The sequence below is a fragment of the Protopterus annectens genome, chromosome 3.part0 (assembly GCF_019279795.1).
Source record: "Protopterus annectens isolate FY-2018-M chromosome 3.part0, PAN1.0, whole genome shotgun sequence".
Classification (NCBI taxonomy): domain Eukaryota; kingdom Metazoa; phylum Chordata; order Ceratodontiformes; family Protopteridae; genus Protopterus; species Protopterus annectens.
The window spans coordinates 415,151,630-415,166,396 of NC_056731.1; the positions used below are offsets into that span (position 1 = coordinate 415,151,630).

At 40.8% G+C, this 14,767-nt stretch overlaps 1 protein-coding gene across 1 annotated transcript in view; it reads right to left on the bottom strand.

Annotated features, from left to right (window-relative positions):
• Positions 1-14,767, bottom strand: part of RREB1 (ras responsive element binding protein 1) — a gene marked incomplete in the record, with an annotated part of 464,399 nt that overhangs the window by 138,456 nt on the left and 311,176 nt on the right. Inside the window, 1 exon segment of the mRNA XM_044064859.1 lies at positions 1,976-4,640. Coding sequence (XP_043920794.1) covers positions 1,976-4,640 — 2,665 coding nt within the window.

Below are 14,767 nucleotides of genomic sequence, written 5' to 3' on the forward strand. Positions count from 1 at the left end.
ATCATAGAAAAATTCACTAAGCTAGGCATCAACCCCTATACCACTAGGTGGATTGCAAACTAGCTCACAAGTAGAACCCACAGTGTGAAAGTAGCTGACTCCAAGTCAGACTACTGACCAGTCACAAGTGGAGTCCCACAGGGTTTGGTCCTGGGTCCTCTCCTGTTCGGTATCTACTTCTCTGAAGTCCAGGCCAACACAAAGGGACTCTGGCTGACAAAATTCACAGACGATTGCAAGTTGGGAGCTATTATTAGCTCCCCGAGTGATGTTGACATCCTACAGAAAGGCCTCACTGAGACCAACAACTGGTATCAGAACCATGGCCTTAAGTTCAGTGCCAAAAAATGTGTCGTCATCCCCTTTGGGAAAAACCCGGTTCCCATGAATTACCACACAGATGGTAGTCCACTGAACACATAAGGTGTTATAAGAGATCTGGAAACACAGGTTGACAGCAACCTTTCTTTTGACCACACCATTGCCACTGTGGTCAGAAACTCCTTCTGTGTGGTACATCTCATTACTAAAGGTTTTGCATCCAGGAAGAAAGAGGTCATGGTCTCCCTCTACTCTTCCCTCATTAGGCCAATCATTGAGTACAATGCCCCATTTGGCATGTACCTCACTAAACTCCTGCAACAACTGGAGAGGCCGCAAAAGTACCTCACAAAGAGGATCCTAGGCCTTAAACATTTGTCCTATATGGCCAGACTAAAAATACTCCAACTATTCTCTGTCTCGTATCGCCTACTTAGAGGCTATCTCTGCTTGACTTTCAAAGCCATGTCTGACCCAGCTCTGTTAAAAATGCTACAGCTAAAGAAATCCCTCCGCAACACATTCTCCAGAGACCTCAACCTCATTACCACAATCAACAGAACATGCTGGAGGAACAGGTTCATAACCTAGAGACTGCCCATGCTATGGAATAAACTTCCCATACATGTCAAGCAGGGCGCCGCACTGGCCCTCTTCAAGAGAGATCTTGATGAGTGGATGGGAAGTAGAAAATTCACCCCAGGGATCATTCCAGTGACTTTACTCGACAGAGGCACTGGGAACAAAGGTTGGGTAGCACGATGCCAGGGTAATCCTATGGGCTAGGCTTTTAAAAGCCCCAGGGCCATTAGCCTAGTACACACCTATGAACCTATAAAACAGCAATGATGAATGTGACAAGTCACTAATAATAATGTGTAAATCTTCCTCATGACTTATGTAAAGTTGCCATCAAGGTCAACAATGAAAAGGGTCCTTGGGGTGGTTCATTAACATATCTAGCAAATGTTTCTTAGCTGACCATTCCTAAACTTCACATACGCTACATGGCAAGTACACTAGAAGTTGTGGGGTTCTGAATGGAGTGAGCAGTGACTTGATGCAGTTAAAATCAATGACACCTACATCAGGTGAGATGCTAACGGCACTTTCTGGAATCTTAGTACACACACATATACAGCTTTGTTGTTTAAGCTTGATATTTTTTTAGCAACAAAAGTGAGCACCATCTTTTAATGAATTCTATGTGGAAATCTAGACAGTGACAGTGCTGGGAAAGAACTGAAGACTTGGGTTGTGAGTATGCTCCTTAACACAGCTTCAGGAGACCCAAGAGGCCCTGGGGGCAATTCTCCTCTAGATGGTGGTGCTAAGATTTTTGTATTAGATGTATAGCATTGACTACTTGAACCCAATTCAAAAAATATAGTCAAGTTCACCCTAAACTGTGCACCATTCCATGACAAATGCATGCAGTGGGTTTCTGAATAAATACTAAAGAAGACATCAAGACCTGGAGGCAGAAGCTTTCTGTAAGCTGTAATGCAATAGAGAACACTAAGGTTTTACTATGAAGCAGCAACTCACCTGAAAATCATGTTAGGCACTCAAGGCCATGAACCTATATATTTCTACTAGACAGCTTCTCTCACATCAATCACCTCATAATAGAATCTCTGCTTCAGTTCCTTACCTGTGTGAGTTAACATGTGACGCTGTAGAGAACTAGCCCATGGAAAGACACGGGGGCAGTACGGGCAGGTGATCTTCTGCATGGAACCAGAGTAAGCATTTTTTCTTCCTCGCAGCACCTTATCTGTCGTCTCTTTCTCATCTTCACTTGTTGAGTTTTTATCTGGCTCTTCTGTGTTATCTTCTGAGGACTGCAAATACGGGCTGAACTTATTAGTGTCTGTAGTGGCCAGCATTTTCTCAATACTAGCGAACTCCCCACTAGACTCCAGATCAGTTCCTCCACCTGCCTTAGTCTTGGTTTTTGTTTTTACCTTCTTTTGTTTCTTGGCTAAATGGGGTGCATCCAAGGAAAACAACTCTGAGGATAATAAACTATCTGGCACCAGCTTGGATGCAGAATTAATACTGGTATTTTTCTCTGTGACTGCCATGAAAGATGGTTTACAGTTCAGGTTTTCTGACTTTTCTGACTTCTCTGATCCAGCAGGACTAAGTGCTGGTGGTATATTTTGATTAGAGGACTCTGACTTCAACAATGAAGATGCAGAGGATACTGAAGAGATTATCTGAGCTATAGAAGCCAGTGGTGGCAGTTCTTTAGTTGCTACTGGTTTTGGCAGAAGGGGAGGTGGTTTGGGCTTCAGTGGTCGTAAAAGGTTTGAACCACTAATCAAAGAATGAGGAATAATGGGCACAGTTAGCTGAAACTGTGCATTTACTGGTTGGTGCTGTCTGACAGTCAAATGCTTATCATTAATTCCTTTGGCTGTGAAAGCCGAAGAACACAGCTGATCACAAGAGTGTGTCTCACTGTCATTCAACTGCTGCTCCTTTTTAACTTCAACTGCTTCAATGCACTTATCTCTTCTGGGAATTTTGGGAACTGACAGATCTAGAGGCTCCATTGAAAAGTCAAACTGAGAAAGGTGAGGAGAACTGGAGTGATGGTCTTGCCTCATGTGAACTGAATTTGTGGTGACGCTCTTCTGTGAAAAATCCAGTGGTTCATCCATAGTGAAGTCATTCTTGACTGAAGTCATGACTCGTGCTCCCTGCAAAAAGTCACTGTGGGGCTGGGAATCAGTGAAGGCACTGTCATCTGAATGAGGAGACTCAGACCCATTTTCCTCAGCTCTGCAGTCCACTGCTGAAATGTGGTTCTCTACTGCTTTTTCATGAACATGTGAATGTTGTTTTAAAATGTGATGCATACAGATTCTTTTTGCTGAAAAGGTGGCATTACATTCTTTGCATTCAAATGGCTGTGTCTTCTGACAGGACATATGGTTTTTCATGTGGGCCTGAAGTGCTCTGTAGTGTTTCAAGTCCTCCCCACAGTGTCTGCACACAGTGTCTGGAGAACAGAAAGCATCAACCATTTCAGGGGTATTGCTGGTCACATACTCAATGTTTTTTTCAATTTCTTTTCGGGTTAACTTGAGGTGTTTCTTGCGCAAATGTCGTTCACAGTTAGCTTTGACTGTAAAAGGGTAGTGACATATTTTGCAGATATAAGGCCTCTCTCCACTGTGTGTCCTCAAATGTCGGATCAGAGCTGCTTTGTCTGCTGCAATGTAATCACAAATATTGCACTGATATGGAGAGATACCCAGATGTGATCGGATATGAGCTCTTAGAACTCCAGAAAAGGCAAAAACCTGACTGCAAAAACGACAAGGATACAAGACCTTCCTCATGGCTAGACTCTTTTTGTTAGAAGTTACAGTCATCATACCTTTATGATCCCCTTCAGCTTCTTGTTTGATCTTCGCTTCCATTCCTAATGGCAAGAGGACTTTTGTAATACTGTTATGCACCAGCTGGCTCTTTATCTTGTGTTGAAAGACCTGAGGTGTACGATTAGGTCGAACCCCTGATTTAGGCTTAATGTTCCGTGAGTCACATGCAGACTCTGGCCTGTCCATCTGATTTGCTGGAGCATTGGGAAGATTTGGGCTAATACAACCAGGTGAAGCTTGCTGTATATTAGTTGCTGGAGGTGGAGCTGATACTGCCACAACTGGTTGATGTTCTACCAAAGGTTTTGGCTTCAGTTGAGGCATCTGCTTACAAGAAGACTGGGTGTGTGTTGAAGGAGCTTTTGACAATAGTGGAAGACTAATTTGAGGAGGAACTGAGGAAGCCATTTTCAAGATTTGCTGAATGTCTGCAAATTCAATGTGAGACTCGCTGGAGACTGGTTTAACCACGATATGCTCAGGCTGTATTATAAATCCTTTCTGGAAAGGTTGCAGTGGTACAAGCTTCCTATTGTCCTGTTTAGGAGAAAACAATGGAAACAAACTTCCTGCAGAAGCAGCTTTCAACGGAGACAGATTTAGGAGAGTAGTGGAGCTTGACTCCTGAGGTAGATTACTCTTGGGTGTTTCTACCCACTTTGTTAGAATTTCAATGTCTGACAGGGGCTCCTGTTTGTTAACAGTACTGATCTCTTTGGTGTGACAAAGGCCCAAGGACTGCATGTAAGCCTTCTGGTCCCCATCTTCATCAAATGGCTTAACAGCTTCATCTTTCTGGACTGCATTGTGTGTTTTCAGATGAAGCTCCAGGGCAGAAAACATTGGAAATGCCTTATTGCACGTGTCACAGATAAACCGATAAACTTCACTTGTGCATCGTCTTAGGTTTACTTCACACCAGACCTAAAACACATTCAGATAAAATAGTTGAGACTTCATTATACCATTTTACTGCAAGTACCGCATGAAATTTACACACATTATACAAAACAAATGCATATGAAAGGCTGAAAAAACACTCAACTCAAAAAAAAAACAGTGTAGAAACTACCACAGGCTACTTGCAAAGGACAACCTGTTTGCCCACAAAAACAATTTCATAGCAAGATATACTTGCATACTGTCTTGACAAAACCATACAGGCATTAAGGGATAATTATTCTTTTTCAAAAAAAAAAAAAAAAAAAAAAAAGCTGCAGAACATAGCCTGGATGTTAAAAACCTTTATATGAATACACATTTAACTTATTCCTTTTCAGCCAGATTTGCAAAGCAATCACAAAAAAGGAGAATGTCATGTTCACTACATGGGATGAAAAACCAACAACTAAAAAATACTCTTTTTGTTTTAAAATTATGCAGACAAAATTATCACTGAATACCAATATTCATATTTACTTCCCAACTCTTCTGTATACTTATTACACCAGCATACATATGTAACAACTGCCGTTTAAAAACCTTGGTCATAAAAAAGCAATACTCTAAATATTTAAAATAAATGTTTATTTTATTGCTGCTACTTGCAAATAATGCTAACAAACATTAAAGGCAAGGCATTTCTTTTTAAAGATGTTTTTTATGAAATGCTGATCTGAACCTTTAGCAAAATGCTTATTTTTACAACTTTTATGTGATCATTTTGGTGTAATGGGGTCTATATTATATATTCGAACTTTCAAAACTTCGAACCCCATATGTTTGATAACATATGGCCGAAGTTTGAAAGATTGAAAGAAAGAAAAACTTACCTTAACGGTGTGCTCCCCCACCCCCCCTACTTAAATATACCAACTCCGAGACTGCAATTCAGTGCAGAAAAGGGAAATTCTCCCATTCTGCACCGTACGGCACCGTTACAATTTAACCTTTGAACTCTTGAAATGTCGATCATATCATGTCGACTATATGACATTCGACATTTCAAGTGTTCTAATAGGAACCCGGTGTAATGCTTAAGATTCCATCTGAAAGAAACTGGAAGAACAGGGATACACAAAATAAGTGGTTGATACACATCCTGGCAATATGGCATACACTAAAGACATTGCAATTTACAGCACTATAACCTGTGATACAAAAGCAATCAAGCAGATTAACAGGCAGTCAAGCAGATTACCTACTTTAGATATATTGTTGCATCCCTATGCTGGCTAGCACCATGAAATAAACAGGGCCACTGTGCCCAGACATGCCAAAACCCCCTAACAGATGTCTGCTGCATGGCCCAGAATGCCATTTACTCAGGAACGCCCTTCCACAGTTTTCGACATTAACAGGAGCCTTTTCAAATCCATGTTTCCTTTCCACTGCATTGTACACCACTGTTGGATTTAAAATGCACCAGCAAAATGGAAATACTCAGCTGCTTTCAAAATATTACATCAAACCCCATGCTTTCCCAAACCCCTGGAACCTACCACTGCCTAATTCTACACTCAACAATACTGTGGTTAAAAATAGAAATCAAATTGTATTCTGGTCATTATGCTGTCCCCCTTCCCCCAGTTTTTCAGTAATACAGGAACCCACTCACCCTAAATTTCTAAAGTCATCTCCCTGAACAAATGATTCCCGCCTTCCCAATGACAATAAGCACTAATGTTCAAAATAAGCCCATGTTACTTGTTGTACAGCTGTAAGGGAGGGAGGGCATGGAAGTCACAAGCTTGATTTGGGCTTTTGTGGGTGGAACTCGTTTGGATACGGGGACATTTGAGTACTGGAATGAGAATGCATCTTGCAGTTTGGGAGTGGTAGGCACTGTACCATCAGGGTCAACATATTCAGCTGAACTGCATGGTATATGTGCTTCTGCATATCTGTCTGGGTGGGTGATATCAGCCACTCTTTGCTCTGCAAGCCCACGTACATCTCCAGCACTGCAGACAGACAGATGTCACATATTGCAGGAGTTGGGAGCTGACTCAGCATTGCTAGAGCAACTTCTGAAAAGAAGCAGAAATTTATTACAAACACATTTAACTGAGAAGCTAAAATAGTGACCTGCAGTAACTTTTCAATTGAAAGTGCTTAATATTTTTCTGCTGCCAATAATATGGTAGTGAATGGCATGTTCCTTACACCACATCACAGGAGGTTAGTAGACTGCCTGCACAGGTAGTGCTCTGAACACCACACAACCAGCATATGTTACCATGTACAGAAAGCATTAATGAGATGAGGCTTTACCAGCACCACGAGGGAAGGTATAGTCACCATAACAGCACATGTTCAAATTGAACAGCAACACTGCAGTTCAACTAATTACATGTGAAAATTACCTGCAGGCAAATGGCTGTTGTTCAGGAAAGACTTCCTCAGCAGCTGGACAACTCCACAGCATGGGTGGTTTACTCTCTAGACGAGGACATCAGCATGGTATTTGGCTGTAAAAGGACAGCAGCCTGTACCATCTTCTGTAATTTTTTTTTTTTTTTTGAATAAGAGATCACTGACAAGTGTGCCCTAGCAGCCCTGCAAAAGACATGCAAGGCATAACAAAAATAGGCTTTCTCAAAACTGAAGAAAACAAATATTTTGTATAGGAAAACAATTAATACAAGGCTAGCCATCATTTATGCTTTTCAAGTCTACAGACCCTTTCTGAATGCCTCGAGTGCATGAGAAGAAAATGTCATCAAGGTAAAGTGGTAGTGGTTGTTCCCCGTGTTATCAGCAAAGACGTTAGAAGCTGCCTGTCGTTCTTGTGAATAGAGCTACTCAGGTTGGTAACCTTTACATCCAGTATCAATAAGACGGCATTCATTATCAATTGGTAAAGAGGGCTTACAGAGTAGGCATCATGAATTTATTGACCCAGTGGAACTTGCAAAATGGCCAGGCAAAAGGTCTAACTTAGGTGCCCAGGACCAATCCTTCTTTGGTACCATAAAAGCAAAGCAGAAACCCTTATCCTGTTTTTACTTGAGGGACTTTGTTACAGTCTTGCTTGCCAGCAGATGTTGGAAAATGGAGAGGCTTACAGTGACCTTAGCTATGAGAAGGGCACATGTATAGGAAGGGAATGAAATACCTGAACTCACTTTTGTAACCTATAAATATAACTTTGTTTACTCAAAGGTCAAAGTTGAGGCCAGCCTAGTTATACTTTAAGATGGGAAGTTTTCAATTAAATATGTGAAGGGAAAGGAGCCTGGTAGTCAATGTTGTGGCTTACCTTCATTACTAGGGTCCCCCTTTTCCTGCGTTGCTATCTGCTACAGCTTCTGTTACCCCATCAGTCCTGCTGCTCCTTTTCAAATGCTCATTTCCATTTGTAGCATTCAACCCAAACCATTTGGACAAAATGGCCCTGTTTAGTGGGGTAATTTCAGCTATATACAAGAGAGAGAAAGGTGAAAAATCTGTTCCAATGGAAGCACTGTTTTTTCTTTTTACTTCTTAAGGATGTCCCGGAAGGAGGACTGAAAAGCATATTGTTACATAAGGGTGCACTGCATAATTGACTCTTCACATCCTTATGGAGGGCTTGAATTCTTAAACAAGCATGCATTCTGATACAATGTATGTGGCTGAACCCATGGCACAGGTGTCCATATATCATGACTATATTTTATTAATTACTTTACCACATTATGGCAGTCTGGGCTAGTTTGGTGTGTTTTACTTTCAGGGTTCCATCCTGAATACCTCTGCATGTCGTTAATTTGAATGAGAACATCCCTTTAATATTGGATCCTAAGCGTCTGACACAAGATGGTCCCGAATCAAAGAATTTAAATGCAGGCACTTGTATTTATCTTGTGCCCTGTAAGAGCAATCTAGATTGTTTGGGATAGGCGGCTAAAATGTCTGGTCTCTGAACATCTTACGGACGTGCAGAATGGCCATGAGACTAGATTACCACCCTTGGGTGTAAACCATGTTATCAGGAGTATTATCATCCCTACCATAGCCCAGTGGAGAACATAACTGGCCCAAATAGGTCATCTCTTCATACTGTAGATCTGAGTCAGAAGTATATTCCAGGAAAGAGTCTTTCTTGGAGAACCATGCCACAGGTAGAGTTTGGAGGCTTTAGGGTGGGGTAGCTTATTGCTGAGACACAACAAATTCTACTGTACTTAATAATGCTAATACATTTAACTTGAAGATTTGTTGAAATGCTCAATATACAATAAAGGCACCTTATAAAGTTTCAGCTGCCAAGAAGTATCTACAGTGTACTTCACAAGCACACACTCTTTGTCTAGGGATTAGCATTTAAAACTATACATCCCAAACACAATCCTCCCTTTTCTTTCGTGGTCTAAAATATATAAAGAACATTATTCGTATGAACTCTGTGAGATAGCAGGCATTAAGTTAAAAATGATCATGTTAAAAGTAACCTTAACTCCACACAAATTTCACATCAAATAAGAACATTCTACATACACTCACAGTTTTAAATAAATCCAATTTTTCAGTTCTTAGTATCATCTTTAACACTCCGACTCTTCATATATTTATTTATCTGGTTTCTTCAATGGTCTTACAAATCTGGATTGTTTAACAGGACTCGCCACTCTGGACATCTGATCTTCCTTTTTGGGGCACTTCTTACTGTGCTGCATCTTTTCCTGGGAACATAACTTGAGGAGCTTCTCTCCACAATTCAGGCTTTATTTTACTATAACAGAACAGGCTAAAACCATTTACTTTACTATAACAGGATTGCTTATAATTCTGGCTACTCTTCCTGCTTGAATGTTGATGCATTTGTCTTGTACAAATTGTCTGTGATTACTCTAAAAAAACTTTATTTCTTGCCCACAGACAACACTAGGTCTTAAATCAGCTGCTTTACCAGCAACTTTGACTTCAGTCTCCAAAGTTCATCACAGCTTTTGTATTCATACTATGTAAATCCAGTAGTCTCATGCAGCTTCTATCATAACAACTTTTCTGTCTCTGCTGTTTGCTTTCAAGCATTTCCTTTGTTTTACTTTAACCTGAAGGGATTAGTAGCACTGCAGAAGTGGACATTTTCCTTTTCAACCTTCTGCCCATTAAAAACTGAGCTGAAGACAGGCTGAGTCCATGCAATGGAGTATCCCTAAATATCAAAACTGTGAGAGAACGACCAAGAATTTTTGGAACTGCTATTTTTTGTGAGATGTTCCACTTGCTGAATGGTTCTATTCACCCTTCTATTAAAATGTGGCCAGTGTGGACTGCATGTTATATGACTGAATTTCTATCTGAGCATAAATCTTTTGCATTCCTGACCTCTGTACTGTGGACCACTATCAAATAGCACAACATCAGCTATCTCTTGTACTAAGAATACAGACAAAACACTAATCATACTTGCACTTGTGTTTGTCAGTTTGATTTCAGGAGACTTAGCATGACCACCAACATACAAGACACACCGATTGTTTGACTGGAAATAATCTATGCCTATGCTGATCCACATATGACATAGTATACTACATACCTCTCAACTCTCCAGAATGTCCAGATTTTTGCCTCGTACGTTTGGATTGTCCCTAGTACAATGTGTGGTTTCTTGCAAATAAATAAGGATTGCAATCACCAAATAATGCAGACATTTAAGTTTCAGACTTCATATCCTTCAGAAAATGCATGCCAATGTAAAACTGGCTACTCTAGCCACTTTCATCTAAAGTCTGGGCCTTTGCTTCCTGCCAAATTAATTATGGTTTTGTCCCTAATTCATGTGCCAATAGGTTGAGAGGCATGGTATACTATCACTACTTCCTTAGGGCTGTTTGCACTTGGTTCCCAATGAAAGTATATAAAGTCCACAACTATAACACTTGATTAGTTAAACCCCAGGTATACATATACTAGGGAAAATGTATATCAAGTCTATGTCTGTGGTACTCCAGACTATTCCCCTTATTCTGTGGTACAGCACTCTTGGAATTTGTATACAAAAGTAGCAATGGTGTGGGAGAGTACAGAGATGCATGGTTTTCTTTCAAAATCACACTATTTTTCACACATGCGGGACTCAAATACAGGCTGCTCATTTACGATAGCGACTCGTGTTCTACATGATTTGGCATTCCTATACTGTCCCCAGTCATGAATGATGTCGCCCATTAAGTATACATTTTCTTGGCTGACTGAGGACTACTACTTTGTCACTTTGGATATTAAGCAGTAGACACATTTTTACTTCTTTGAAAATAAAAGGCCACCAACTGAGGACTACTACTTTGTCACTTTGGATATTAAGCAGTGGACACCTTTTTACTTCTTTGAAAATAAAAGGTCACCAACTTCTTTCCTTAATTTTTTTTTTTTTTTTTACTCAAGACAACCCCTTGGTGCAATGATTTGGAATTCATCACGATTCTCTGCAATACAAGTTCTATGCTACATATCTGCTATGTCGTACTCCTCTGCCTGGCATACAGCTCACTTTCAGGTAATGCAACTTGCAGACTAACATTCTCTCCAATCTTTGCAAGAATTTCTGGCTTGTTTCCAACTGAAGAGCTTTACTACAGGCATATTAATGGATTTTCCACATCCATATCCATATCCTACTGTTAACCATTTCTTTTTCATCTCTGCATATTCCTTTTCTGCATTTGTAAAATGTACTTGACCCATCAGCAACAAGATTGTTCTCTTGTGGATCACAGCTCTGACGAGCATCTACTTGCAACTCTGCTAACTCAGTTACAACATAGAACTACCTACCTATCACCCAAACAGACCCCTTTATTCACATGACAAGCAACTGCCTCAACATACAGAAATCTCAAAAATCAACTGGAAACAGCCTCTATACTCTTGCTCAATCACCCAAAAATGGAATTTGCTTCTACAGGCCTCTAGAACAGCAAATAATTATCATTTAAACTCTCTCTAAAAGAACTTCTGACTGCTCATACTCCATTCCTAGCTGAAATTTATAATTCTTTATCAGTAGATTTCACAATCCTTTTCTAACCTTTCCCTGCTTAAACTCTCCTACCCACTTTCCCCCTTTTGTTCTATATCTATAAACTATAAGCAATACTTTCCAAACACTGCTATTACTGCCTTTATTATGTATACCTAGCGGGTCTATATTACAAGATCGAATGCTTAGGTGATCAAACACCTAAACATCAAACTTGTAATATTGAAAGCAAAATACAGCGAACAGCCAATTTAACGCAGGGAAAGATTTTCCTTGGCAGTTTGTTGATTTTGCCATTTTGTCTAATGCAGAGCGATCTCGGAGTTGGTATATTTAGTTAAGGGGGCGTGGGGATCGGGGGCGAAGCCCCACACTTAGTATGGGTGTAAAGTTCCCATGGCTGACTGATGTTTTTCCTGTGCCGTTTGATGTTTCTGGGTTCGATATTAAAAGTTTGATATTTAGATGTTCAATTACCTAAGCATTCGATCATGTAATATAGACGCAGACCTAGCAAGCACTGTAAATGTTATTCTGCAAACTAAAATTGTAAAGTGCATTTTATCTTTTTTCTTTTTCACACTGAAATATTTGTATTTTCCTCTTGGTCTGCAACACTGTAAATAACTAATTGTGTATCTTACAAAGATGTTTTTAACTTGGGTATGTAAAATGGAGCTTTTCTTCCTGGGCCTCCACTGAAAATGAGCTCTTGTGATCCAGTCAGGTATTCCCAGTAAACAAATGTCATACATACATACATAAATAAATAAATAAAAATAAAATAAAATAAATAAATAAATACTGATGCACCAGTAACTAGCTTAAGAATTGCAGAACACTTCGTAATAACCCATTTGCCTTCTGGCTTTAATGTGTACAAAGTTTCACTTTTTCTGTATCAGACTTCAATCCCTCTAAGATACAAATATTGTCTATAGATATTAAATCTGTCACTCTTACTTAAAATTATGCTGTCTTAATGTATTTAACAGCTGCATTAGTATTTTCATGCTTTTTTATTTTTTATTTATTTAACATTTGTTGACCGGGAATGTCCGGAATGTTTTTCATGTGTCTTACCTCATACAAATTAATATGTTAACCCCTTCTACACCTTCTGCTACATAGGTTCATAGGTGTGTACTAGGCTAATGGCCCTGGAGCCTTTACAAGCCTAGCCCATAGGATTACCCTGGCATCGTGCCACCTGACCTTAGGTCCTAGTGCCTCTGTCGAGTAGAGCCACTGGAGTGATCCCCGGGGTGAATTTTCTATTTCCCATTCACTCATCAAGATTTCTCTTGAACAGGGCCAGTGAGGTGCTCTGCTTGACATGTATAGGAAATCCGTTCCATAGCATGGGCAGTCTCTGGGTTAGGAACCTGTTCCTCCAGCATGTTCTGTTGACTGTGGTAATGAGGTTGAGGTCTCTGGAGCATGTGGTCCGGAGGGATTGGGATTTCTTTAGATGTAGCATTTCTAACAGAGCTAGGTCAGACATGGCTTTGTAAGTCAAGCAGAGATTGCCTCTAAGTAGGCGATATGAGACAGAGAATAGTTGGAGTTTTTGGAGTCTGTCCATATAGGACAAGCATTTCATGCCTAGGGTCCTCTTTGTGAAGTAACTGTGCAGCCTCTCCAGTTGTTGCAGGTGTCTAATGACGTACATGCCAAATTGGGTATTGTACTCAATGATTGGCCTAATGAGGGAAGAGTAGACAGAGAGACAAAGACCTCTTTTCTTCCTAGATGCAAAACCCTTAGTAATGAGATGTGCCACATAGGACTTTCTGACCACAGTGGCAAGGTGGTGGTCAAAAGAGAGGTTGCTGTCAACCTGCATTCTCAGATCTCTTATAACGCCTTCTGTGTTCAGTGGATTACTATCAATGTGGTTAATTCAAGGGAACCAGGTTTTTCCCAAGGGGGACAACAACGCATTTTTTGGCATTGAGCTTAAGGCCATGGTTCTGACACCAGTCGTTGGTGTCATTGAGGCCTTTCTGTAGGATGTCAGCATCATGTGGGGAGTAAATAATAGCTCCCATCTTGCAATAGTTTACGAACTTTGTCAGCCAGAGTCCCTTCGTGTTGGCCTGGACTTCAGAGAAGTAGATACCAAACAGGAGAGGACCCAGGACCGAACCCTGTGGGACTCCACTCGTGACTGGTCGGCAGTCTGACTTGGGAATCAGCTACTTTCACACTGTGGGTTCTATCTGTGAGCCAGTTTGCAACTCACCTAGTGGTAAACAGGGGGTTGATGCCTAGCTTAGTGAGTTTTTCTATGATTCCTGAGTGGGGAATGGTATCAAAGGCCTTGGCCAGATCAAGGTAGGCTATATAAACCACCTTGCCTTCATCCACAGCTTTGGTGACAAGTCAACCAAGATAACCAGGCATGATCTACCCTTCACAAAACCAATCTGTGTAGGATCCAGAGTTTGGAGATTCCCTATATCCTTGTTTATTAGGGCCATGATGATGCGTTCCATAGCTTTGCATAGCAGACTCATCAGGCTAACTTGAGGGATAATTACTGGGGTCTGTAGTCTCTCCTTTGTGGAGAGGGATGACTGTTGCAGTGCGCCATTCAGTAGGGACAAAGCCTGAGGTGACGCTGTGATTGAACAGGGCACACAGGTGAGGTGCCAGTTCACTCTGTAGTTCATGTAGAACACAGCCAGGGATATTGTCAGGTCCCACAGAAGCTGTATTTTTGGCCTTGGACAGTGTTGTTTTAACCTGTGCAGCAGTAATATTGGGTGCCTGGGAAACTATTGGTATTGTGATTGGTCCTTTGTGGGGGGGGGGGGTTAAGTTAGCACCGAATCTGTCGGCCAGTATACTGGCAATATCTGTTGGCTTTGTATAGGAGGTACCATTGTGCAGTAGCTCAGAGCAAATCTCAGTATTGCCATGGAGATTCTTTACATAACTATAGAAGGCCTTGTGGTTATCTTTACTATCTACTGCAATTCTGTTTTCATAGCTAGCTTTAGAGGATTCGATGAGGGATCTCAACCTTTTGTTGAGGCTGATATGGGGAGTTTTTCCAATTTTGGGACTTCGCCTTATTCCGCATATGCAACATCTCTTTGGAATACCTCCGATGCTGATGAAACACTAAACATAAGTC